Here is a 23535-nt window from a genome sequence, read left to right as displayed (position 1 = left end):
GCTGTTCTGAAAACTATGCGTTGTTGTTATACGGTAGAGAGAGAGAGAGAGAGAGAGAGAGAGAGAGAGGTCAAATTATGTAAGAAAGGGTGGGGAAATTATGTGATCTATTATATTTTTGATCTTTTTTTACTTGACTCTCATTTAGTATAAGAATTGTCTTAACAAAACATATGTTGTGATTTTCACTCTCGTAATCTTCTTTATCACTTGTCGCTTTGTTGTTTTATACTAATTTTTATTTGATTTATTCAATTTTACGAGTAAAGGCAAGGAGAAAGGAATTGTAAATAATCACTTACCCAAAGTTTCCATCTAACCCTTGATATTGGCTCAAGTCAAGGCCAAAAAAGATTTTTTGACAAAAAATTTGCAATCCAAACAGTCAATATTAAAGGGCAACCCTGGCTCCTCGCTTTGTGAGGGTTGAGGGAAACGTTTATCATACACAACCTTATTTTTGCTTTGTAAAAATATTGTTTTCACAACTCGAACTTCTGATCTTTCGGCCATATAGGAACAAATTTTCCGTTGCATCAAGGCTCGTTCTCCCAAACAGTCAATATTACAATTACAAAATCCACCAAACAAACACACAAAATCTCCCGTCTTTTCTTTTTACATTTTTTTTTTTAGAACCTTTCTTCTTGCAATTGAAAGATCTCTTCAAACTCGAACACCATGGACCAAACAATTGTATCAGAAAACTTCAGGCAGATGCCTGCCTTCCAGAAATGACTTAAATAGCCTCAGTGATCTCTCAGGCTGTGAGAATGGAGCTTCATGAGAGGCACCTCTGATGGTGGCAAATGACAGAATGTTTCCATAAACTTGAGTCCACCCACCAACCTGGACGGAAGAAGAAGAAATCGCATAAAACCCGATTTTCCTTACTCATTTTTCATTACAAATAAATTCCTAGAATATATATACCTGCTTTCCCTCGAACCAAACTCGATAAGGGACAGTGGTGTTCAATTCTAACTCCCTTGCCAATCTAGAGACCAATCTTCGGCTTCCCGTTAATGGAATTACAGAATCCTGATCTCCACTGAATTTTGAAAATTTAGGAGTTTGTTTTATAGCAGCAAGAAGTATCCATATAGCAGGTGAAACTGAAATTTAGTTACCTGTACACCAAGACTTGGATGCCTTGCTTCACAAGCGATCCAACTAATGAGATTGTAGGTACTTCCAGGTTGAGCATTTGGTACTCCAAAATGCTATAGGATCAATATATGCAGCAAAAGTTTGAAATTTTTATTAGTAGCTGCTTAAATTGTATTTGTACAGAATTACTACATCAGCTTTTTCTTTAATCTCAACTAAAAAGAATTTAATTACCTGCTGCAAACATCCCATCTGCGCACGCCAACAAGCCGCGCATGGAGAGCCTTTTGCACATCTTTCCGGTTCAAATAATTCACAGTTTTGTCTTCAACACACACATCTATCCTCTCAGTCATTTGCTGCAGCCACATAATGTGAAGACTTACATGTGTAATGAGAAAAAAAATTCAGAAAAAATGGAAATGATCTCCGTGCACTCCTTTTTTCTGTCTACGCACTCCTATTTATTTATGTTCTTTGAATATCGCTTGATTTATTAGGAATGTGCAGGCGGAGAAAAAGGGTGTAACAAAACGTTAAGGGGGAGAATTAGGCTTACATTGGGGCTTATAAACTTGGATTGTGAAAGCACAGATGAAATACAGACATCTAGGGTTACATCATACTTGTCCACAAATTGACTTGTTTCCTTGGTCACTTGGCTCATAACCCTTGAGCAAACAGGTGAGACCGAGTGTCTGTAGTACTCGCTCACATAGCGCGAATAGTTACAGACAGAAGTGAACATGTTGTATGTTGAATCGGATATCAGCCCGTGAGACCAAAGGAACTCCGCCTGCGAATTCAAGTCCGTGGCAAATTCTAGAACAGGATTTCCCAGCTGCAAGACCTCATGAAGTTATTGAACTTTCTGAGTGGCAAGTGTTAATTTCAGTAAAAGTACTTTCTACTCACAGCAATTCCTTTTAGATTGAACTTCTCCTTTCTGTTGATTTCAACAACGAGCTTCGCAAGTTGAGGGATGTAGTGACCTGGAATTAATAGTAAGCAACCAAAAAAAAAAAAAAAACAATAAGAAAAAGAAAAAGAAAAAGCAAAAGGATGAAGCAGAAATGCCAAAATGCTCTTTCCAAACGACTCTCGGAAACGATAAATTTTTAGAGTACCTGCGTAACTCTCTCCTGCTAGAAATAAATCCATGTGCCTGTATTGGGGGAACTTGTTGAACCAGCGTTGCAAGAATACAAGATTGTCCCTGGCTTGAGAAGTCAAATGCAGAAACAACATTCACAAATACCGTAAGTTCTAAATTATGAATTAGGAACAAAGAAACATAAGAAAGGAAAAAGGTGAAAAGAGCTTGTTAATACTAGAGTTTCGAGCTCTTGGGGGCAAATCTCGTGTTTAACTGTTGTATATCTCTTATCACGAGATTTGATATATTCCGATTATGCTGTAGAATCTTTTATCAGGGGGAGTCAAAAGCAAAAGTAACAGTGACGAGGATCCTCTCTGGATCCTCTTTGTGAGGATCAGGATCGAAGATCCTAGATTATACTATTTATGTTTAATTTTAAATAAAAAATTCAAAATGATTTCTAACTGCACAATATACGATGAACGGATATAATGCAAGGATCCTTAGGATCCCACAATTTGAATCCGAATGGGATTCAAATCCGATATTTCAGCCAAGAATTACGGTTGAACATGTCACTTCTTGAAAAGCCAAAGCAACTTCAATGCAGTCCACTTGGAAAACCATAAGTTTCAAAAGGAGAAAAGTAGAAAGCAAGAAAGAAGCAAAAAGGATGAACAGAACATGTATAATGTACCTGTTGCCTCATCATCCACTGCCATATAGGAGGAGTTGGATTTAGAATAAGAGAATCCCACTCCAACTGGTGTCTCTAAATACAACATATTTGCCTCTGCATTATATCAAATGCCAAAATTATGAATGTACTAATTTCCAAATCATGCAGCTACTTACATATGCTCATCTTTTTTTTTTTTTTATATACGAGCGATATTGAGGAAGGGAGAATCGAACACGGAAACTAAAACCGGTGAATACCTCTATTCCAGCTGTACTCATTTCTAACCAAGACCTCACCATCTGGTCTAAAAGGTCCATTCTCAGAGAATGCTCCTACTCCAAGAGAAGAACAACCAGGTCCTACATGAAAACAAAAATAACACATCAATGAAGGAACCACATTGCAAATGTTATTAGGCCAGTTGGTTAGAGCAGTGCGTCCGCTCTTTTCATTCAAGTTCGAATCCCACCCATAAATTAGAAAAAAAATGAAGGAACCACGTTGTCCATAGTTTAATTTACATTGAAGCAAGTAATAAAGGGGAGTAATTATGTTACTGACCTCCGTTCAACCAGAGGACCAAAGGCTTTGAAGCTGGATTGATTTCTGCTTCAGCAAAGTAGTAAAAGAGAGCTTTATGGTTGTGATCGTCCACAGTAATGTAACCAGAAAACTGTTGGAATCCGACATGGGGTTGTCCAGGAAGGCTGGTTAGCTTGTGATCAGGATGGTGGTGAGATGAGGACTCAACAACCTCCATGGAAGAGTAGGTCTGAAGTACAAGTGCCGCAGCCATTGCCATGGCCTTCCATGTATGAGAAGAAAACATGGTTACAGAAGTGGGGAGAGAGAGAGAGAGAGAGAGAGAGGAGTTGAATGTTGCTCGGTGGAGGCCTGGGGTTGAGAGTGGGGGGACCATATAGATGGAGAGAAACTTACCTAAACCATTGTAGACTTTGTAGTTGTACTTTAAAGTCAAAAAAAGTATCGTCAAAGTTTTGATTTTGTCTCGATAATGTCCATGTGATTGACCTACAATAATGCTAGTATAACGGTATCTCAAATCAAAATGCATTTTAATTTTTTTATGCAGTAATGTGTGATTGATTTGAAATACAGTTACAGTGACCTCTGTAAGAAAATTCTTTTCATAGAAATGTCGTATCTTGTTTATTATTTTGTCCGACAAAACTTTATTCTAAATTACTCTATGTCATATCTTGTTTATTATTTTGTCTGACAAAACGTTATTCTAAATTACTCTAATCTAAAGAGTATGATCGAAACTCAAATGTAAGAGGACTGACATGCTGTCCCGGCCAACTGTCGTGCCATAATGCCATACCTTGTTTTATATTATGATTACAGTCCTAGCTTTTTGATTGCAGGCCTGAAAATGGTGATGAAAGAGATGTGTGAGAGACGCAATGACTGGAGTGTAGAGAGTGAGTCTGGTCTGTGCCTGTTTGGTCTTTTGAAAACCGAAGTTTTGTTGTTTCTGTAACAGTTTTGAGCATGATCCATGGAAAGTGGCTTTACAGTGGACTATACTTTCCATCAAAGAAAAATGCAGGTCAGGTCTACAAAGACACCATCAGAGCTTCACAAACAACAAGTAATTTTGCTTCTAAATTCTAATGGGACCTGACTGACCTGCCTCCTCCTGTAAAACTCAATTGTTGAAGGAAGACTACACACATTGCAGTGCGTGCCATTTCTAAACAAATGATTCTGCAGGTCATCCAATGACCACTGAGCCCTCAAGTCACGGATTTGAAAGGTGGTACTAGTTAAATGAAAGTGTAACTTTGTTTGAGAAAAAAATGATTAATTTATACACTTTTTTTGTTAATTGTTTACGCACCTTTTTTATTTATGGTTGTCGGAGGGAGTAAATGCAAAGTCTACATTTTGGTGAAAAGTGTTGGAGTTTAGAAGTATTTGTAGGTCAAAAACTAAGTCTATGGTGCAAGTTAGTTAGAATGAGGGTCTAAAATGAGATAGGAGTGATGATTGGAGATTGTGAAGTACTAAACAGTAAACGCTTATGTTATTATAGATCTATCTTTCAAAAGGACAGAGAATTAGATGAAGATTTCAATCATAGAATATAAGTTTGATGGATGAAGTGAAATAATACATTGGGTGTGTCGTGCCACTATTGTATGCCACTAAAATTTAAGGAAAAATATGCATAGGACGACAATAAGGCCAATAACAACGCTTTATGACACAAAATGTTGGGCAGTCAAGTATCAACACGTGCAAAAAATGAGTGTAGCGGAGGATGAGAATGCTTTGTTGGATTTGTGGGCACACAAGAAAGGATATGATTAAGAAAGAAGATATTCGAGGTAAAGTGGGAGTGGCTGCAATCGAAAATAATGAAAGAAAATTGGTTAAGGTGATTTGAACATGTAAACCGAAGACCTATAGATGTTTCTGTTATAAAATCCAATTATGAGATAGAGGCTTAGAGGAAAAGGGGTAAAGGAAGACCTAGGAAAACTTTGAAAACGACTTTACGTAAAGAATCAACGAGTAAAGCAAGTAGAATCAACAAGTAATATTAAACATGACCGAAATAATTAAAATTTCAATTTCAATTATTGAAAAAAATGCCTTTCGGTATTTAGTTAATATCGCTAGCATTTGATTCATATTTCTTCAATATTTGATTGAAATACTATCAGTATTTGACTTTGGTTGATTTAACAGTTGAGGTTGTAAATCGATCATTTTAAGCTTCTTATTTGATTTTAAATAAAAAATTAAACGAGATTAGCTCTTTAGTGGAAGTCACATGATGCAAGTGGTCACCCTCGATTTTGAAGGAGAGGATCAACACTTTAGGGTGACATTCCCTTGTTTTATCAAGATAAAAAAGGTACAACATGAACTCGAATATACAACCAATTGCATTCTCTCTTTCTAATAAAACATCTAGCATCTATAATTTTTTTAAGATCTCTTCCGATAAAGTGAAGACTAAATGAAGTAACTACAACTGAAGAAATAACGGGATGATTGTCCTCAATGTGCATCTTAACCTAGATATGAGGTTTAAGCATAAGATAAAATCTTCATGATGAAGTCACATTCACATACCATACTTTGGTTATGGCGGAATTGATATGGTCCCAATTTTATATATATTCCATGAACATGGCTGGTCTTCTTCATCATTGCTTCAACGCCTTTTCTCTGATTTTTAAGGACATAATTTTGGCATCTAACAAGCGCTCAACATTATTAATTAGCTCCTAGGTTAATGATTCTTTTTAATACAGAAAGAGATTTCAGGTTTGAATTTCCGCTACCTTGTCGAGGAAAATAAAAATAAATTGTCAAAGGTAATTGTATCCTTTCATAAGAATTCATGTTTAAATTTCTTTGATATGTTTTGATTTGTTCCATGGTTCCATTGTTTTAAGCCTGCATAGAATGGAAAGAGAAATAAAAAATGGTACTGTTATCTACATATTTATTTTTACTTCTCACACATCTCTTTCAATTTTTGGTTGTCTAATCGAATGAATTGAAGAAGATCAATAACTAAAAATTAATAAGGATGTTTCGGAGGTAAAAATAGGTGTGTGAATAGCTTATTTAAAAATTAAAAAAAAAATAGAGGAATATAAAGAACAGGAAGTGGTTAGATTCTCTCCCGTCCAAATTTTCTCTCCTATCTCATCCCCTCCTCTCCTCTCACACTTTTGTCTTTGTCTCTCTATAAAAAAGTTAACACAAAATGTTGATGTGGCTTCACTATAAGAACTGTGTTCAAGCTTTCCTCAGACCCTTCTCATCAAGGGATTCCTTAATTGTAAACGTTTAAATCAAAAGGGATTAAAGGAGAGAGATAATGAGAGATGAGAGAATCTGAATTCGAATCCGTGGCTAGGAGCATCACAGTTGGAAAATGTGTACATTAGAGTTTATTTTTATAAAGTCTTGACTGTCTTGGCATGAAAGCAATGTTTTCACCTTTTTTCTTCATTTGTTTTATTTTTTTATATACAAATATTTCCCCCCTTTTGGTGGAATTTTAATAGTGGAGAAAAGACAATCAACTTTTCTATATTTAAATAGCTTCCAAAAGAAGGATATAATATTTCTTTTGTTTAAAAAAATGGAAATATTATTGAGTTCCTTCTTTTTAGGTAATGTAGTAAGTGCCGGTTGGCTTGAACTTGTAGAGAAGCCTAGCTTAATTTGGACTTTGCTTCTATTTGTCTACCTAGAAGTGTCAAAAGGCCACTCTCTCAAAAATCAGATTTTTCACATATTTTTTATCACCTTATATTTTTTGCACAACGTTTGATAATGTTAGCAGGAGAATTAATGTTAAGCTGTGAGGCGACAGAGAATTCATGGTTCCTAATTTGAAAGAGTCTCCTTAGCATTTTTCTTGTCTACCATATATAACATGATCCTCAATTTAGGGGTGCTGTGAAGCAGCTTTAGCTTTGAGAGGAGTTGCTTATGTTGTTTTGCGTTTGGCGATTGACTTTTCCCCTTCTTTTTAGGAAGCTTCTGCTATCTATTGAGAGGAGTTTAGTGTTTCGGACCGCTCAGTGCTAACACAAATTTAACATCGTTCAACTTGTTTTGGGTCTCTGGACCAGTAACTTACCGACCCAAACACAACACTAGTGCTCCAAGCATCTAGGATTACAACTTTGAGGTGTCGCAATGTAAGTGTGCAATTTCTTTTGGCATTTTGTCGATCACTTGGTGGGCTAACGTTGTCTACAAGCCATAATGCACACATGTCAACTACCAACTCTTGTTGAGTGCCCCTGGCAAGTGCTGTCGAAACCCTGTTACCTAGTCTTGTCTACTCGTCTTGGGCGTGCTGCCGAGTAAGCATTTCGTCCAACAGTTGTACACAAAAGGACCTCGTACTAGCCATTTGAAGAGTCCCCGAAAGATCTTGACAGGCATGTTTCATTGGTCGAAACAATTGCAAATCTCATTCCGTATAAAGACGAGAGGAGAAATGACTCGCTACTGATTCGCAAACCCTCGCAATGGGAAAAAAAATGTGAACTTGATTACATAAAAAAATTGAGTGATATATGTACTACAATCCCAACTCAGTTTAATTATACAGGAACTCCAGTGAGAGAGAGAGAGAGAGAGAGAGAGAGAGAGAGAGAGAGAGAGAGAGATGCTAGCAGTTTGGACTAACACTTCATGTGAAAAATAGTATAAAAAGAAAAAAGAAATGATATAAGAAACCATCTGAAGGCAGCATCTATCACGAAGAGGTGTCAAAATCTGCTGCAGCAGATTTGTAAGCCGAGACGGGCTGATCGATTTCCTTACGAGATGCTTCCCAAAGTTGCTGTTCTATCCCCAGCTTCCGCAGCTCATATAAACCCCGCTCCGCTGCCACAAGCACTTATACATTCATTTACAGCAACAACATTCGATAGAAATTACAAATTCCAAACGAAAACAAGACTTCCAATCTATTTCTATTTCTCCGTTTAGTAGGCATCAATTTACCGAATCACCGATTAATAAGAATCTAGGCACTGTTGATATTTCATCATTATGAAGCTTACCATCCACAGCATCGTGGCAAGTTGGCGTCTGCACACTACGGCTTATCCATAACTGAAGCCTATCATCTGCAATATCATCTTCCACGCCGTGTTCTTTAGCTCTTCTCCAAAAGTAAGTCAGCCAAGCCTGTGATGTCAATAGAGTATTCAATGCAAACAAATGTCGACTGACATAATTTAGTATCTTGTTTCTGGTTTTAATACAAATAGTAGATATCATAGCAGAAGGGAAGAATATATGGGCATTTCTTATATTCAAGGGGCCAAACCAACTAACCACTTTGAAAGAAATGTCTTCAATCTCATCGTCACTAAGATCTGCAAGGAAAAAAAACAGAATAGTGATAAGATTACCACTTTTCATCAGTTTAAATCTACCCATAAACTTGATGTGTAAATACTATATAACTGTGATTCTATCACATGACTCGAAGCAGGTAGTTTTGAACTACTTGCTTGGTTTTGAATATCCACCAAAACGCAACGTGTGATCACTTTTCTTTACATTTTAATTTTAGTAAAAAAATGTGCATTTAATTTTGGGTAAGTTACAAGAAAAGTCGTCCCGGAAGATGGGAGGCTTTGGGAAATAGTAATAAAATTATTTTCTGATATGATTAAGATATGTGTGCTGAGATTCCTTAATTTCGGCATATATATGTGATACAAAGATACATTGTGCAATAGATCAAAATATCTCTCTTACCAAATGCCTCCATGAACTTGGGGGCGCCAGGTGATTTCGAATCTGAAATTCAAAAGAAAAGTAAGGTAAGCATTGTTTTGAGAATCTTTCTGCTCCGGTCCTTAACCTTGGACAACTCTAGGATAGCCAGCATGAAATTGATAGCAAGAATAAAATGTTGCGACGCACAGCATTTGAACCATCAAGCACATGGATGTAACTATCAAAATAGTTTACCAAAACACCATAACCAGGCAAATTCTAGAATAACATGAGACAATAAAGAAAAATACCTAAAATGGACTGCCGAACAGAATTAGGACGTCTATGTTGGGCCAATGCAATTACAACAGCATCCTCAACCTAAAAGAAATGTAGTACAGCAATTAGAAGTTGAAAACTGGATAATAATAAAAATATAAAGTATATTTTTTTTTAAAGAAGAATAAAAAGATTCACAAGTCAAAGATTAGGAATCGACCTTTAGAGAAGATAATTCCCTCATACCCATTTCCACTGAAAGCATACTCTCAATATTTCCTTCGCTGGTGAGGTCGGTTAAATCCCGAGCCAGCTTACTTCTATCTGGATCATCACCACCTGGTAGACATCATACAGTATAAAAGTTTAATTGAGTGCATCAAATGAAAAACCAAATTAGATAAAGAGATAACATAATCGTTTTCTTTGATATAAGGAACAACTAAACTAACTTTTGCGCCAAGGTTCCTCCTTTGCCTTTTGTCCAGCAGAAATGACAACTTCAAATGGAAGAGGAGCTAACGACGACCAATGCTCATGCTTTGACACTGCTATATCTGCACATATGCCTTAAGCACAAAAGAAAAAAATAAAGCAAAATCTAACTAATTATAAATCTGCAACTTGATTCATTCAAATCCATATTCACATATACACATATATAAACACACTTCACCATACACTTTCTTGATGTTATGACTAAAATGGAATACACAATGTTGAAATTGACCAAAATCTCCAAATCAAGTGAAACATTCCTCAGCAAGCTGAGATGTCAAATTTAGGCATGCAATTTATATCCTCATTCAAGGAGAAGATGGTAGAAAATAGAATACAATACCATGTTGCACCGCTAAACCCCAGTAACGAGCAAGCCAACATCTCTTCAAAACAACTTCCTCCTAAAAGATACATACAAAAATAAACTTAAAAGAGTATGAACAGCTAAAAATAAATCTCACACGAGTATCAGTAGACAAACCATCTCTTCCTGTGTTAAAATCATTCTTTGCGTCTTTGTACGAAGACTCTTTGCTTCAGATTCTGCTTCTCGGAGCTGTTCGGCTGCCGCTGCTGCCCCATCTTTTAAATTCTGATTATAACAACATAAAATACTCAAGAAGCTATCACATAAATCAGAAACACTTGATTAAGATCTAAAGAATATACCTCAATTTCTGATCGAAGAGTTGCAATTTCCTCCTCTTTCCCATCCTTGTTTTGCTTGGCAGCGAGAAGAGCAGCCTGAACAATCAATAAGTTTTAGTTTAAAGACAGCCACTGACTATGTCATTTTAACAGAACAAGTTTCAACTTATACTAGTAGTATCCTTATTAAATGCTATATCTATGCCACATCTAATTTACCCTCCCAACTTACCTCTCTTGAACGCAAAGCTGCTTCCTTCCTGCAGATGAATCATTTAAATAATCACAACCAGGATATCAAATAAAGGCAGAACAGACGCAAAACAGCTCAACGTTACCTGCTCAACAATTTGGCTTCCATGCTTACACCTTCCCCCAGATTAGCAACCTGTGAATGAATTGACCATAAAAATGGCTGAATCAGCACCGCTACCTTCTTTGTAGTAAACTTACGCTAATATTGTTAAAACTATAAAGGAACATATAACATGATAAAAAGAAACATAACGGCAACATCTCCTGATTTACAAGCCATACAGTTAAATCAATATGAATAAAAGGTTTGACCTGTTTCTCAAGCTCCTTAGCTCTGGCCTCTGCTTGCGCATGTTTTTTTTCAGCAAGGCGAAGCTGTAATGCATGTTTAGGCATAAATTTACAAATCGAATATAACCGAGTCATGCTCCATGCGTGCATGGTTATGAATGTATGTCTGTATTAGAATGTAAAGTATTTGCATATACTTGTGTGTACTAAAATGTAGAAGAGCACACCTTCTGAAGTATAATCTCGTTATCTTCTTGTAGCATATCAAGCTGCAATTACAGCACATGTTAGTTTCAAGACTACTGCTGAAAAAATGACAGTTACAGCTCCACAAATAACAATCTTAAAAGTGGAGCAATAATGCGTATCCTTCAGGTAAAGGTTATCTGCGCCCGTTAAGGGATGAAAATGACATACTTCATCACGAAGCGCAGAAGCTTCACGCTCATCTCCTGGGGCCTTTGCTTTGAACTGTCCAATATCTGGTGTAAACCTGTCCCTGTAACAAATTAAATATATCAGCTACACATACTTCCTAAATTTCGATAATATCAACTAGCTACTATAATGCAAGTGAGAAATAGATACGAACTTGCCTTTTATCTCTATTCCTATTAGAAGGAGGATCAATTGGAGGTATGGTTACTGGAGTTCTAAGCGATGGTTTGCTCGGTGGTGGCACTACTGCCGCCGAACGAACTGACATAGAGGGCCTCCCCGTTGATGAGGAGCGAACCGATGTTGTATGCTCTACAAAGTTCCGACCTAACTAATTAAAATACCAGAATCCAATCAGCCATAAGATCACCACATTCAAATCCTCTTACAAGTTTACCAATCGAACGTTAACTAAAAGTCAAATAATTAAATTAACACTAATTAAGAACAAGCCAATGGTAAGAACTCTAGCAGAAAAAATAATTAAAGTTTAATTAGACTGAATTTAAATAAATCTCTATGAAACTAAGCTCCAACTCAATCTAAACACAACGAAGTAAGCAAAATTCAGGTCTTAAAACGATATCAACGAAATTAAACAAAAAAATTAATTAAAAAAATCCAATTCCACATGATTCAAAATTTCAAATCACGTAATTATCAGCGTAGATTTTGAATTACCGCAGGCGAGGGAGATCTATTAGGCCGAGCCACCGCAATCGCCGGAAGAGGCTTTGCGCCGTTAGTAAAACCATTTCCGGAGAAAGAAGACGGTGCATGAGGCGGCTGAGCGAATCGGAAACCGAGATCATCGTCGTCGTCGTCGTCGTCATCGCCGGTGGACTGAGAAGCCATGACCTGAGCTAGCCGTTGAGCGGCGGCTTTAGCAGCGAAGTTTTGATTTCGCTTGATGGTGGAGATTCCGGTGGCCGACGGATTGAGCCGGGACTGAGGGTGCGCTGGCGACATCGCCGGAGAAGAGCCTGTGCTGCTCGAGCCTCCGCTCCACTGCCGCGAGTACACCGGACTCGCTTGTCTCCTCCGATCCATCTATATGTGTGTGTATAAATATGTATGTATTGCTGTGAAATGAAAGCTGATATTTTCCCGAGAAAATTTTCTCGGGAAAATCGGGAGGTGGACTGAGAGAGGGGACTGAGAGAGACTAGAGAAATAGGGGAAGGTGTTTTTCCCCTCGAGTTCGGGGGTTAGAGACAAGTCGTGTGGGGTTGAAACTTGCAATGCGCATGCTGAGCAAACAAACGGTGGCGTTTTGGCTTTTGATTGACGTTGATGCACGTTTCGCGGGAGAGGATGAGTGGAAGCGGGCGGTGACGTGTCAAATGAGAAGGCGTGGGCCCGATGCTTTTGGTGGCAGCCGATGCCAGATGTTTCGGGTATTGATGCATTTCGTCGGCAGTTTCGGACACGTAGACTTTTTGCTGCGGGAACGAGTGAATCCAGATTCTCTTTGTAAGGATTTCGAAAATTCGTGAAGGATATTCGTTCATCGTAAATTGTATGGTTATTTTTTATTATATTATTTATGTTCAATTTTAAATAATAAAATTTAAAATAATTTTTGACCGTACGATATGATAATAAACATGAATTCTTGAATTCTCACAAAGAGAATCCGGAAAGAATCCTTATTCGAACTAACTAACGTTGGGACGAGACGAGGTCTATGAAACGTTAACGTTTTGTGAGGAGAAAGCTTTGGACAATGAGTTGTTAAGACTAATTAATAAAAAATTATTCATCTCTAACTATTCTTAATCATGTCAACTCCCTAATGTGATCATACTTTTTTAATGATTAAACGTGTTTGTTTTCTCAATGCCAAGCGATTGAGTAAAAGTTACTTAGAGATCAATGGGAGTAAGATGTCATGTACATAAATAGTAAGATGTCATGGCATTATAAACAAATAATATGTCGTTTGTTTTTTTAAGTGACAGTACGTTAATGGTTAGAAATGTGAAGATAATATACGCGCAAATGTAAATCTCTCTCGTCAAAGTTGCTTGTGTTTCACTATAACATGAGAAGGTGGGAACCAATTGAGCTCCACTAGATGCATGTTTAGGTGTATGAAAATAACTGTGAACCGTTAATTAAAAAATATTACAATATTAGTTTTACTTGAATTGTATTTAATACAATACATCACTGCGTGTTAAACTTGACGAATTAAGCTCGATTAGCTACATATCTTGGTGTATAAAAGCAATCGTGAAACTGTTGATTGGAAAATCTTTGCAATATTAACTTTGCTTTTATCAATGAACCACAAAAATCCATGATTTTATTTAGGCACATTATTATAGCATTTTAAACCAATAACGCGAGAAAATTAAAACACAAGACATCATTGTATTCACTTATAATGTCACGTTGACGTGCCGAGAAGTGTTAAATCCTTTTTCAAACTTTGACACTGCCGGAATTATGATAAGCTCTATTTGTTCACATACATTAACAAGGAGAAATAGCATGCATTTTTGCAGTAACAATGTTGTAGACAAAAACTATGCAACTTCACCAAACCAAATCAAAGTCATCCAAATCCAGAACTAGCAAACCAACCTCACCAAATCAAATAAGAAAAAGTCGCACCTCATAACCAATAAGCTTAACATAATTAAACTCAATTAATTTGAATAAATTAAGCAGCTGATTTCTTTTCAATGAGCTTCTCTATCAAATCAGCTGCTTCTTGGACCGTGCTTATGTTCTGAGAGCTCTCCTCTTCAACACTAATGTCAAACTCTTCCTCCAAATTCATCACTATCTCCACCTGTATCCAAATTACTTCTTCGTCAACCTAATCGATAGCAAATAATCCGAGATAGTTTTGAAATGGTATAAATAAAGTATCAATATGTTGGCGACATTCTCGAGACTTGACATAGTAATAGCGCTATTTGAGAACATTGCTGCATTATATATGCACATAAAACTAAAATTTGATAAATTGGATAAGAAAATTAGACATACGGTGTCAAGAGAGTCGGCACCAAGTAATGCAAACTTGGAGTCAGGGGAAACCTCTGACTCCGGAGGCAAAGCCAATTGCTTCCTCACAATCTCCACTACCTTTTGCACTGTCTCCGGTTTGGCCTGTTCATTTATGTGGTTTCAATATAACTTGTTAATCTCAAATTTACAAGTCATCTGCCTTGTAACCGATTATAAACAGAGAAATAGACACAAGCCAATATACAAATAATAATAACTATGAATCTTTCGAGAGACACAATTAATTTTTGAGTTCGAAAAACTTACGACGCAACAAATTTGGAGACGAGAGATCCTCAAAGAAGAGAAGCCACTCTTGGCCCATCCATTAGAAACCAACTTTAAACTTGAACTTGTTTTTGTTACCTGCATTATTTTCACCTTCAGCACATTTTATTGGTCTAAAAAACCATCAATTGGGCAAATATTCAAGAAATTCAAAAAGTAACGACTCCTAGTGGTTAACCTATAACTAAGGTATGTGAACGCCTTTCACAGATAAGTAGATAGACTCGTGTGAGATGCACATGCAGAGAGTACACCTATCTTCAGTATCACCATTGGACGCAAGATTTTCTCCAAAACAGACCCCAAATTTTCAAGAGATAACCCAATCGAACAACAAGAGAAATGTGACTTGAGCACACAAAATTTGGTATAGTAGTACTAAAAAACCAAATGAGACTAAAATTAATGAAGACTTAATGACACGTGTTCCCGTTATCGTGGCATCTTGAGCAGTCCTAACATAGAAGTGGCATAGGACGTTGCAATGAACGTGTTCTATGAAGGTCTCTCTCAAAATTAACTGCAATAAAAGTGAATCTAAGGTAAATGTTAGTACCTGGCAGGTCTTGATTGGCTGGTTTTGAAAGGTTTGGAACCTGCAGAGAGGAGTTGCTGAAGCAGAAGCCATTGGAGTTCACAAAAACGAAGCACAGAAACTTGGTTACTTGAAATAGAGATATGGTGAAAGTCAGCTAAATTATCCTATTGGAACAGAGCCCTATCTACTACTTACGTGGTAGATACTCGGACAGCATGGTGGGTCCCCAAAAGCTAGGTACAAGTTGCCACATGGGACAAATTAACAACTAGGCATCCAGCACACGAGACATGTTGTGTACAGAGATTAATGAGAACGGTATGTGACACGTCATATGTAATTGAAGAGATATTTAAAAATTAAAAAAATTTCTTTCAAATTATATGATGAAATATGACGCATCTCGCAAAGATAAAATATGACGTGTATCGTCGTGTTCTATGACTGAAACGATGCTTGTGAAATGAAAAATTACATGTCGAATCACACAAAATGGGTTTACAATGAAAAATAAAATTAACTTTACAGTAATTTGAATACAGTTCGTCTTCAGTTTTGTTTAAATCGCTATTATTTAATCCTTTTAGTTTAATAACTATTGAAGCTTAAAGGACAACGACTTATTACGTCGACTAAATTAGAACATAAGAGGACATGTGTGAGTAAGATGAGTTTTTGAAAAGTACATTAAAATCCTGTGATTTCCAATGGCAACGATTATTAATTTAGATGCACGACAATTGACTTACAGAAATTGAAGTGAAACGTTGTTTGAACTACAAGAATTGACTACATTCATAGACCATTGTATGAGAGAGACTTATATGAATCAGAAACGACAAAATGATGATGCCTCAAATTTATTACATGTCACAATATTTTATCGAGTGTTTTAGGCTTCCCACATAAAACATTACTGATGTTGATAAATTTCTCTACTAAACTACAAAAATGATTCGCTTAATATGAGTAAATCACTAGTGTGATATTTCGTGCTAATAATATATCATAATACTGACTACGTAGAGAACTACGATTGCAGTTGCCAGTTCCATAAAAATTGTTATCTTGAAACTGGAAGATAATTATTACTTATTAAGGTATGGGCAGAAGATTCTTTAATATTTCTATGTCTGAATATTCTTTTTAGCATGTGGTAGAAAGGAAACTAGTTACACGTGGTTGCTCATCGAACAAAAATGATAATGTTATTGATGCATTTATTTTTATTTTTGCAGATTCTTATTAATTGATGGCTGACGTAGTAATGTCAGATTTTTTTTTCTTTTCCAACTGATATATTTTTTTGTTTTAAATGATATTTGTAAGACCTATTTTATAAAAAAATCAATTAAAATAAAGTTTCAGATCTATAATTGGTGCATTAATGGGACATACACAATAAAATAATTAAAAAATGATTTAACATCACTTTTTCTCATATGTTAAATTTGATATATGAAAACTCATATATTAATCCACATAGAATTGGCATATCTGTTAAAATTTGCTCGTACTCTCAAATTTAATTACATAAGATTTCACTTAAAATTGAACATCTTCTTTAAAAATGATCTTAATTTATCCCAAATATTTGAGTGCGACAAGGCTTTGAAATTTTGAATGATGATTGGTCCCCTCCGCAAATGGCCACTCCGCCCGGCCAAGATAATATAAAATTGCGCGGCACGCGCACATTTTTCGACGTGTATTTCCACCAACATTTTAACGCAGTCTCTCCAATTTCCTCTCGTTTCTCAGACAGCTCAAAAAATGGCAGATCCACTCAGCAACTCTCGTCGCCACTCTCTCGTCCCAAGCTTCTTGTACTCTTCATCTTCTTCAATAACGACGAGTACTGATGCACTGCGGCCGTCGGTTTCATCGTCGTTGGTGGGGGCAGCGTTATTGTCGAAAAGAGTGGTGGTTCCGGCGCCTAAAGAGAAGGTGGAGATGTACTCGGCGGGGTTTTACGCCGCGTGTGGCGTAGGAGGGATGTTGAGCACCGGACTCACCCACTTGGCTGTCACCCCGATCGATCTCGTCAAGTGTAATATGCAGGTGATCAGCTTCCTCGCTATTTTTTTTTCCCTCTTGGTTTCTGAAAATATGAGCAAGCGTCGAATTTTGTAGTGTTCATTTATGGATTCTAGGTGTTATTCAACACGAACACAATTTTCATTTGGTTTTGGAATTCATGATTCTTGTAACCGATGTGGTTGTTGTTTAACAAGTTTGGAAGCAAATAGAAAGCCAAAGTATTTTGTTCATGTGTCAGTCACGTAACTTGTAACTTCACAGTTGGTTACTGATTATAATTCACGAATAAACAAAGTTTTGAAACGCACTCAAATATAAACGTAATATAATGTCACGTAAGAGGTAATAACCCAAAAATATTACTCTTAATTTTGAAACACCTTTCTAACTTCAATGAAATGCTATATTTTCTGATCACATTCATCCAATAATTAAGTAGTTAATGTTACTTTTAACATCACTTAGCATGACCAATTATACATTTACACATCAAATGCCCCATTATATCTTTGCAAATAGAAACGCTATTCAGACTCTCTCAACAAGTGCAAGCACTCGCACTTAACCTTGCTTTTGAAGGAGTCTGTTCTTAAGACAAAAACTACAAGCGTCAACAAGTCCCACTCAAATTTGTTTTATAGAGTCTCAATAGCGATCCTCTCAAACGGACATTGTGGCATTACTTATGTTGATTCTAAGCTTACTGAAGTTACCATGCCTCTAAACCCTAAAACCCTTCTTCAGATTGACCCAATCAAGTACAAGAGCATCACATCCGGATTCGGAGTTCTGCTCAAGGAGCAGGGCATTAGGGGTTTGTTCAAAGGTTGGGCACCAACCTGGGCTGGTTACAGTGTTCAGGGAGCCGGCAAGTTCGGGCTCTACGAGTTCTTCAAGAAGTACTACAGCGACGTTGCCGGCCCTGAGTATGCAGCCAAGTACAAAACATTGATCTACCTTGCAGGTTCTGCATCAGCTGAAGTCATTGCTGATGTCGCCCTCTGTCCTATGGAAGCCGTCAAAGTTCGCGTCCAAACTCAGCCCGGTTTTGCCAGAGGCTTGACTGATGGCCTTCCGAAGTTCATCAAATCCGAAGGCGCTCTTGGGTACGTATGAATCGAAAACTGAAACACAATGTTGTGTGTTGAAAAGCTTTGGTATGATGAGGCTAAGGAGTTTCGTTATGTTGTAGGTTGTACAAAGGGATGGTTCCGCTCTGGGGACGTCAAGTTCCTTGTAAGTTGAAACCTTTCAGTCAACTTTTATTCTGCTTCCTAACTTCCTTCCCATGCATTTACTCATAAGGGCGTAAACATGGTCCTGGTTTCTACAGATACTATGATGAAATTCGCGTCTTTTGAGACGATTATCGAGCTCATGTACAAGCATGCCATCCCAACACCTAAAGAGCAATGCAGCAAACCCTTGCAGCTGGGTGTGAGCTTTGCTAGCGGGTACATTGCTGGTGTGTTCTGTGCTGTTGTCTCGCACCCAGCCGACAACTTGGTCTCCTTCCTCAACAATGCCAAGGGAGCAACCGTTGGCGAAGTGAGTGTTCATATATCTCCGGCTTCCTCTGCGTTTACCAACACGTGGTTAATAATTAGTTGTTTATTTTAATTGTGATTGATGTCTTGCAGGCTCTGAAGAAACTGGGAGTTTTAGGTCTTTTCACCCGAGGCCTTCCTCTGCGAATCGTCATGATCGGAACCCTCACCGGAGGCCAATGGGTTATCTATGATGCTTTCAAAGTTTTTGTAGGGCTGTAAGTTTCTGCTCCCTTCATTGTCTTTCGTTTTGTTCTTCCAAGGATGCTCTGTTTTTGGTCGTTGAAATGTGACGTGGTGCGTTCAATTGCTTTTCTCAGGCCGACTACTGGTGGTCCTGCTCCTGCTGCTGCCGCCATCAAGGTTGCCAACACTTGAATCCATACCGGATAGCTGACAACCCCAAATCTTTTTGGCTCTGAGAATTTGCATAAACTATTTCTTTCAAAGTGATGATTTGATTCAATTTCGGTCATTGATCCTGTATGTATACTTGTTCGCTACGTTGTACTGCTCGATTTGATGCCAAGAGAAATTTCTGGGGTCAATTTCCCCATCAATGAACATGTAACATAGAATTAAAAAGTTCCACTAAATTGAGGTAACATTCAAGTCTTCAATGACGCTATTTAATCGTCTACTGTCGGATGAATGAACTGCCAAGAGCTCGTATGAGAGTTGGTTTAACCGCCCTAACCTAGTCGTGTAATTTAGATGAGGGAACAAAGGGACAAAAAACGACTCCCATATCTTACTATTAAGATTTCGAAAATTTGTTCTCACAAGCAAGTCATGTTTGAGCATTATCAGGATTTAGACTAAGAGGATATATGGTATCGAACACAACTCTTGCGAAAATATGCCGAACTTCCGGCAGGGCTCCCTGAGCTAATGACTCATAATCAATCTTGCTGCCCTGCTTCGGGATGAATCCCCTCTCTGCGCCTGACGTTACGCAGCTAAAAATCCGGCAGACCCTCAAAGATAATCCCCACGGGATAAGTACCTGTGATTTGAGATCAAATCAAATAAGCAAGCCCTTTTGCCGTTTATCAATAAATGAGACGAAGAATTACTAGATCAGCATGCAACTTCATCGGGAAAAGAAATAAAAGGAAGTGCTAACCAGATCCGAATATGGTGCTTGTGGGTACGCTGCCATTGCCTGAGAGACTATTTGCTCATCAGTCATATTATTGAGGGCACGCTTAAGAGATGTTGTGAGATTCACAACTTCATCTCGCAAAGCTCGATGGTTCAAATTCTGATTTTCTAATAACTCGTGAAAGCTAACATCATGTACTTTAGTGACTCTCTTGGCTATGCTTACTGCTTCTAACATGTCTCCACCATTGTGAATTGCAAGGCTAAGTGCAGCAACCACCAACGGATCCCGAGGTTGTTCGGATAGTGCATTGTGGAATGCTAAGATCGCAACCCTGGAAGTGTAAACCTGTGATGAGTCTTGGTCCAAAGTGTAATGAGCTTGAAAGAATATCCTAAAACCTCTACTATACAAGAGAACATGCCATTTTATCTTTCCAATTTCCTGCTATTAATGGCATAAGTAAACGAGCATTCATTTATTTCGAAAGGATCTTACCATAAGCTACTGTGGCATGGCTTGTCAGGCGAAAGAAGTTTGTCCAAGTTAGAAAAAAGGGACTGCATGTGGCAAGCCAAAGAATTTACAAGTCTTTCGCTTTTAAGGCAAAGCCTCTTAATATGTGAACTTATGAATAAGCATATAACAAGTAAGTGAATAGTTATGTAATGATGATTACCAAAAGCAGGTTGGTCCTTTTGTCACGTCTTCGAAAACCATGGCGAACAAAATATGCTGCCTACAAGATGAAACTGTATTAGAACTAATTCTATGGTGTGGAAAAGTAGAAAATTTATTCATTTATGAGACCCATACCTGGATAGGAAGAAGCAGTTCTAGAAGTCCAAATTTCCATAACAACCTTAAAGAAGCTTCGGCAGAACCATACGCTAACATGTAGTTCATTTCCATGAGGAGCCTTCCCTAAAGCATAAAGTTATGAGAAAGTAATTCAGGAATTCCAGAATATTAAGTGGAAAAAAAAATGATAAGGTCAAAGAGCTATTGAAATACCTTATCAAGCCTAAGAATTGAATAAGATAAACTTTTAACAGAATAAGCCGTGTCCTTGGAAATACGAAATCCTAAACGGGCAGCAATTCTTATTGCACGTAGAATGCGAGCTGCACAAAATGCAGAATCTGATTTTATTATCTTCATAAACATGATAAAGTGTTTGCCAATTGAGCACAGGTAACCTTGTATTCTGCACACATAAACTCACCACAATCCTCTTGAAAAGAAGTACTTGCAGGTATCACGGTTTGGACCTAGGCCCAAAGAAGATGATGTGAGGACAATGTATTTGCCATCTAGGGTAAAGTAATTTAAGAAATCACAACTGCTAAGAGTACAAGCACACTTTAGCTTTTCTAATATCTTCAATGCCTCCCATGTAGTCGTACACTATCCTTGCATAAGGATCAAACATCAACCTGCAAAAGACAAAAAGGAAGACTATAAGAAATAAAAAGAAGGAAGAGTTTTAATTGCCAACTTTCAAGTAAAAAGGGTTTTATAAGCAACCCGTTAATTGTAAAGTCACGCTGTGAACAATTCATCCAACGCATATAATCATTGTCGTCACAGTGATTTGGTTTCCTGAAATCACGACTTAAGTTTCTGCCAGACTTACGTGCAGAGATGCTAAAACTTGAGACCTGATATGAGCGCAAACATTAACATGACATTAGAACAGTGTGCATATATGTGTGTGCCTGTGTGCAAATGTACAAGGAACTTCATGGTATTTGAGTTCGAAATGATAGCACTCCCAATGCATTAGGCTAATAGTTCATTATTAGTTGAAAAATAGCTTAGAATTACTCCATAAAACAAACCTCAATAACTGTATCACCAATGTGGACATGACATATGGGAAACCGCTTGCCAACTATTTCACACCAAGAAAATGTTCTTGTCACCTGAAAATACAGCAGATACAACAAGCTGGAAACAACTTATAATATCAACAACCAGATAACATTAAAGTAAAAAATTCAGAGCGAAACCTCCTTCAGTTCAGCAGAAGTTATTATGTCAAAGTCCTTTGGCGTACGGTTTAATATAAGATCCCTTACACAACCTCCTACAAGATACACATCATATCCTACAAGAGAAGACAAGCTAACACGGTTATTTACACAATTAAGAATAAAGCAACAACCATTTTAATAATACAAACCAAATTCAACCATAAATTCAAACTTGATCACCATCTAAACGCTACATTAACACGCACCCTTTCGCTTTAGCCCATTGAGAACCTTTCGAGTAGGCTTGTCGATCATTGAAGTAGTAATCCCAAGCTCTGTGGAATTCAACTTCTTCCATGCCGGCGCCTTAGCATCTTCTACACCCCCAAAAAATCCGAAAGTACAAGTTAAAAAAAAAAAACCATTCAAATGATCCATAATACAAAACCCAAATTACAGGCAAGAAAATTAAACCAAAAGGTCGAAACTTGCTTCTTCCATTGGCAGAATTACTGCTTTTATTGTCCTTAAACAGACCCTCCGGCTCATCAAGCGCCTCCATGGCCGCGACCAAGTTCACTTGCACCTGCAATTGATTGAAACGGGTGGCTCATAAAGCAACTCACACACACATGTACATACACACACACACACACACACACACATATATATATATATATATTATATTTGACATATGCAGGGATGAAATTACCTTGCTGATGCAGTGAAACGGAGGAGCACGGAGGCAGAAATGGGGTCGGCAGGCGATTCCGAAGCTCGAAATCACCATTATCGGAGTTGATTCATTCACCGAGTCGGGTTTTGGGAATTTGGATTGCAGAGCTTAAACCCAATTGTTAGGGTTTTAGAAAACAGGGGCAGAAGTGAGAGCAGAGTGGCTCCTCTGACTGGAAATGTTTTAGCCACACGTGAACTGTGATGATCTAAGTTGGATTAGCTTGGGCTTACATGGGCTTACTCCACACGCAAATACCTTATTGGGCTAAATGTGAACTGGTCTAGGGCACATAACGGGTTTGGCCCATGTTCGTATTAGAGCATGGAGGATATCGAACTTGAAATCTCTTTTAACGTCGAGAAATAATATTGTGAAAAGTAGTTTCTTTCATTTTCTGATTGGTAGGAGTGGGCAAGGTCGATTACAATATAATGTTTTGGTTTGGTTCAATTTAACAAATATTATTAAAAAACCGAACCAAATCAAACTCATTTTTGCCTTTATTTTCCTTACTAGTGCCAAATGCCCCCCAGTTCAGTCCAGTTAAAAACGTGCTGGAACTAGATTAGTTCAACACAATACGTATTGGATTGAATTGGTTACTATAAAAACCTAGGTAGCGCCACCTCCACACTTATTTTTACTTTCCACGAACCCCTTGTTAATTTTCATAGTTTGATCTTCTTCAATTCATTATATCTGATGGTTCAAAATTAAGAAAAGTGTGGAGATAAAAAG

General features: G+C 37.5%; 5 protein-coding genes across 7 annotated transcripts; 1 reads left to right on the top strand and 4 right to left on the bottom strand.

Annotated features, from left to right (window-relative positions):
- Window positions 1–457: 457 nt before the first annotated feature.
- Window positions 458–3862, bottom strand: LOC137710275 (serine carboxypeptidase-like 45). Its single transcript, XM_068449205.2, has 10 exons — window positions 3453–3862; window positions 3149–3250; window positions 2907–3002; window positions 2238–2330; window positions 2026–2102; window positions 1670–1951; window positions 1345–1469; window positions 1131–1223; window positions 934–1051; window positions 458–849 (listed from the first exon to the last, which is right to left on the bottom strand). The coding sequence occupies exons 1-10, from the start codon at window positions 3808–3810 to the stop codon at window positions 700–702; spliced, it is 1494 nt and encodes a 497-aa protein (XP_068305306.2). The 5' UTR covers window positions 3811–3862; the 3' UTR covers window positions 458–699.
- Window positions 3863–7925: 4063 nt separating this feature from the next.
- On the bottom strand, window positions 7926–12795 carry LOC137710274 (coiled-coil domain-containing protein SCD2). The gene is made up of 17 exons (XM_068449203.2): window positions 12225–12795; window positions 11702–11874; window positions 11523–11604; window positions 11333–11374; window positions 11127–11189; window positions 10898–10947; window positions 10792–10819; window positions 10581–10655; window positions 10393–10503; window positions 10252–10312; window positions 9863–9979; window positions 9631–9749; window positions 9443–9512; window positions 9171–9212; window positions 8742–8782; window positions 8465–8591; window positions 7926–8285 (listed from the first exon to the last, which is right to left on the bottom strand). The coding sequence occupies exons 1-17, from the start codon at window positions 12591–12593 to the stop codon at window positions 8155–8157; spliced, it is 1701 nt and encodes a 566-aa protein (XP_068305304.2). The 5' UTR covers window positions 12594–12795; the 3' UTR covers window positions 7926–8154.
- Window positions 12796–13899: 1104 nt separating this feature from the next.
- On the bottom strand, window positions 13900–15563 carry LOC137711500 (acyl carrier protein 1, chloroplastic). Of its 2 annotated transcripts, none has more exons than XM_068450740.2 (4): window positions 15409–15563; window positions 14832–14930; window positions 14544–14666; window positions 13900–14343 (listed from the first exon to the last, which is right to left on the bottom strand). In XM_068450740.2, the coding sequence occupies exons 1-4, from the start codon at window positions 15478–15480 to the stop codon at window positions 14212–14214; spliced, it is 426 nt and encodes a 141-aa protein (XP_068306841.2). In that variant the 5' UTR covers window positions 15481–15563; the 3' UTR covers window positions 13900–14211. The 2 variants fall into 2 exon arrangements, with proteins under 2 accessions (XP_068306841.2, XP_088551732.1); XM_088695606.1 differs by having other exon boundaries at window positions 13993–14343; window positions 14832–14945; window positions 15409–15556.
- A 1539-nt stretch (window positions 15564–17102) lies between these two features.
- Window positions 17103–19610, top strand: LOC137711501 (mitochondrial phosphate carrier protein 3, mitochondrial). Its single transcript, XM_068450741.2, has 6 exons — window positions 17103–17451; window positions 18175–18536; window positions 18623–18666; window positions 18764–18978; window positions 19071–19195; window positions 19298–19610. The coding sequence occupies exons 1-6, from the start codon at window positions 17164–17166 to the stop codon at window positions 19353–19355; spliced, it is 1092 nt and encodes a 363-aa protein (XP_068306842.2). The 5' UTR covers window positions 17103–17163; the 3' UTR covers window positions 19356–19610.
- Window positions 19611–19705: 95 nt separating this feature from the next.
- On the bottom strand, window positions 19706–23058 carry LOC137711499 (uncharacterized). Of its 2 annotated transcripts, none has more exons than XM_068450739.2 (14): window positions 22771–23058; window positions 22551–22644; window positions 22325–22435; window positions 22095–22192; window positions 21924–22007; window positions 21610–21743; window positions 21446–21518; window positions 21308–21353; window positions 21097–21206; window positions 20899–21006; window positions 20762–20821; window positions 20581–20642; window positions 20104–20416; window positions 19706–19983 (listed from the first exon to the last, which is right to left on the bottom strand). In XM_068450739.2, exons 1-14 carry the CDS (start codon window positions 22846–22848, stop codon window positions 19768–19770), a joined length of 1587 nt encoding a protein of 528 aa, XP_068306840.2. In that variant the 5' UTR covers window positions 22849–23058; the 3' UTR covers window positions 19706–19767. The 2 variants fall into 2 exon arrangements, with proteins under 2 accessions (XP_068306840.2, XP_088551731.1); XM_088695605.1 differs by having other exon boundaries at window positions 22533–22644; window positions 22771–22992.
- Between the last annotated feature and the right edge of the window lie 477 nt (window positions 23059–23535).

This window comes from Pyrus communis, chromosome 6 (genome assembly GCF_041283825.1).
Source record: "Pyrus communis isolate YQ-2024b chromosome 6, ASM4128382v1, whole genome shotgun sequence".
Taxonomy (NCBI): Eukaryota; Viridiplantae; Streptophyta; class Magnoliopsida; order Rosales; family Rosaceae; genus Pyrus; species Pyrus communis.
This window is presented reverse-complemented; position numbering and strand designations above follow the sequence as displayed.

Excerpts from the sequence above, each read along its gene's own strand:
- LOC137711500 (XM_088695606.1), bottom strand. The coding sequence starts at position 15,480 with ATGGCTTCTGCTTCAGCAACTCCTCTCTGCAGGTTCCAAACCTTTCAA. Across the intron at positions 14,946-15,408 it reads AGCCAATCAAGACCTGCCAG|GTGAAAATAATGCAGGTAAC; the intron begins GTACTAACATTT and ends AATGTGCTGAAG. Across the intron at positions 14,667-14,831 it reads GTCTCCAAATTTGTTGCGTC|GCCAAACCGGAGACAGTGCA; the intron begins GTAAGTTTTTCG and ends ATAAATGAACAG.
- LOC137711501 (XM_068450741.2), top strand. The coding sequence starts at position 17,164 with ATGGCAGATCCACTCAGCAACTCTCGTCGCCACTCTCTCGTCCCAAGC. Across the intron at positions 18,667-18,763 it reads CTGGGGACGTCAAGTTCCTT|ATACTATGATGAAATTCGCG; the intron begins GTAAGTTGAAAC and ends TGGTTTCTACAG. Across the intron at positions 18,979-19,070 it reads AGGGAGCAACCGTTGGCGAA|GCTCTGAAGAAACTGGGAGT; the intron begins GTGAGTGTTCAT and ends GATGTCTTGCAG.
- LOC137710274 (XM_068449203.2), bottom strand. The coding sequence starts at position 12,593 with ATGGATCGGAGGAGACAAGCGAGTCCGGTGTACTCGCGGCAGTGGAGC. Across the intron at positions 9,513-9,630 it reads GGGAATTATCTTCTCTAAAG|GTTGAGGATGCTGTTGTAAT; the intron begins GTCGATTCCTAA and ends CATTTCTTTTAG. Across the intron at positions 8,592-8,741 it reads AAGACATTTCTTTCAAAGTG|GCTTGGCTGACTTACTTTTG; the intron begins GTTAGTTGGTTT and ends TTGACATCACAG.
- LOC137711499 (XM_088695605.1), bottom strand. The coding sequence starts at position 22,848 with ATGGTGATTTCGAGCTTCGGAATCGCCTGCCGACCCCATTTCTGCCTC. Across the intron at positions 22,645-22,770 it reads CGTTTCACTGCATCAGCAAG|GTGCAAGTGAACTTGGTCGC; the intron begins GTAATTTCATCC and ends AATCAATTGCAG. Across the intron at positions 21,354-21,445 it reads AAGATATTAGAAAAGCTAAA|GTCCAAACCGTGATACCTGC; the intron begins GTGTGCTTGTAC and ends CTTTGGGCCTAG.
- LOC137710275 (XM_068449205.2), bottom strand. The coding sequence starts at position 3,810 with ATGGTCCCCCCACTCTCAACCCCAGGCCTCCACCGAGCAACATTCAAC. Across the intron at positions 2,103-2,237 it reads AGCAGGAGAGAGTTACGCAG|GTCACTACATCCCTCAACTT; the intron begins GTACTCTAAAAA and ends TATTAATTCCAG. Across the intron at positions 1,224-1,344 it reads AGATGGGATGTTTGCAGCAG|CATTTTGGAGTACCAAATGC; the intron begins GTAATTAAATTC and ends TTGATCCTATAG.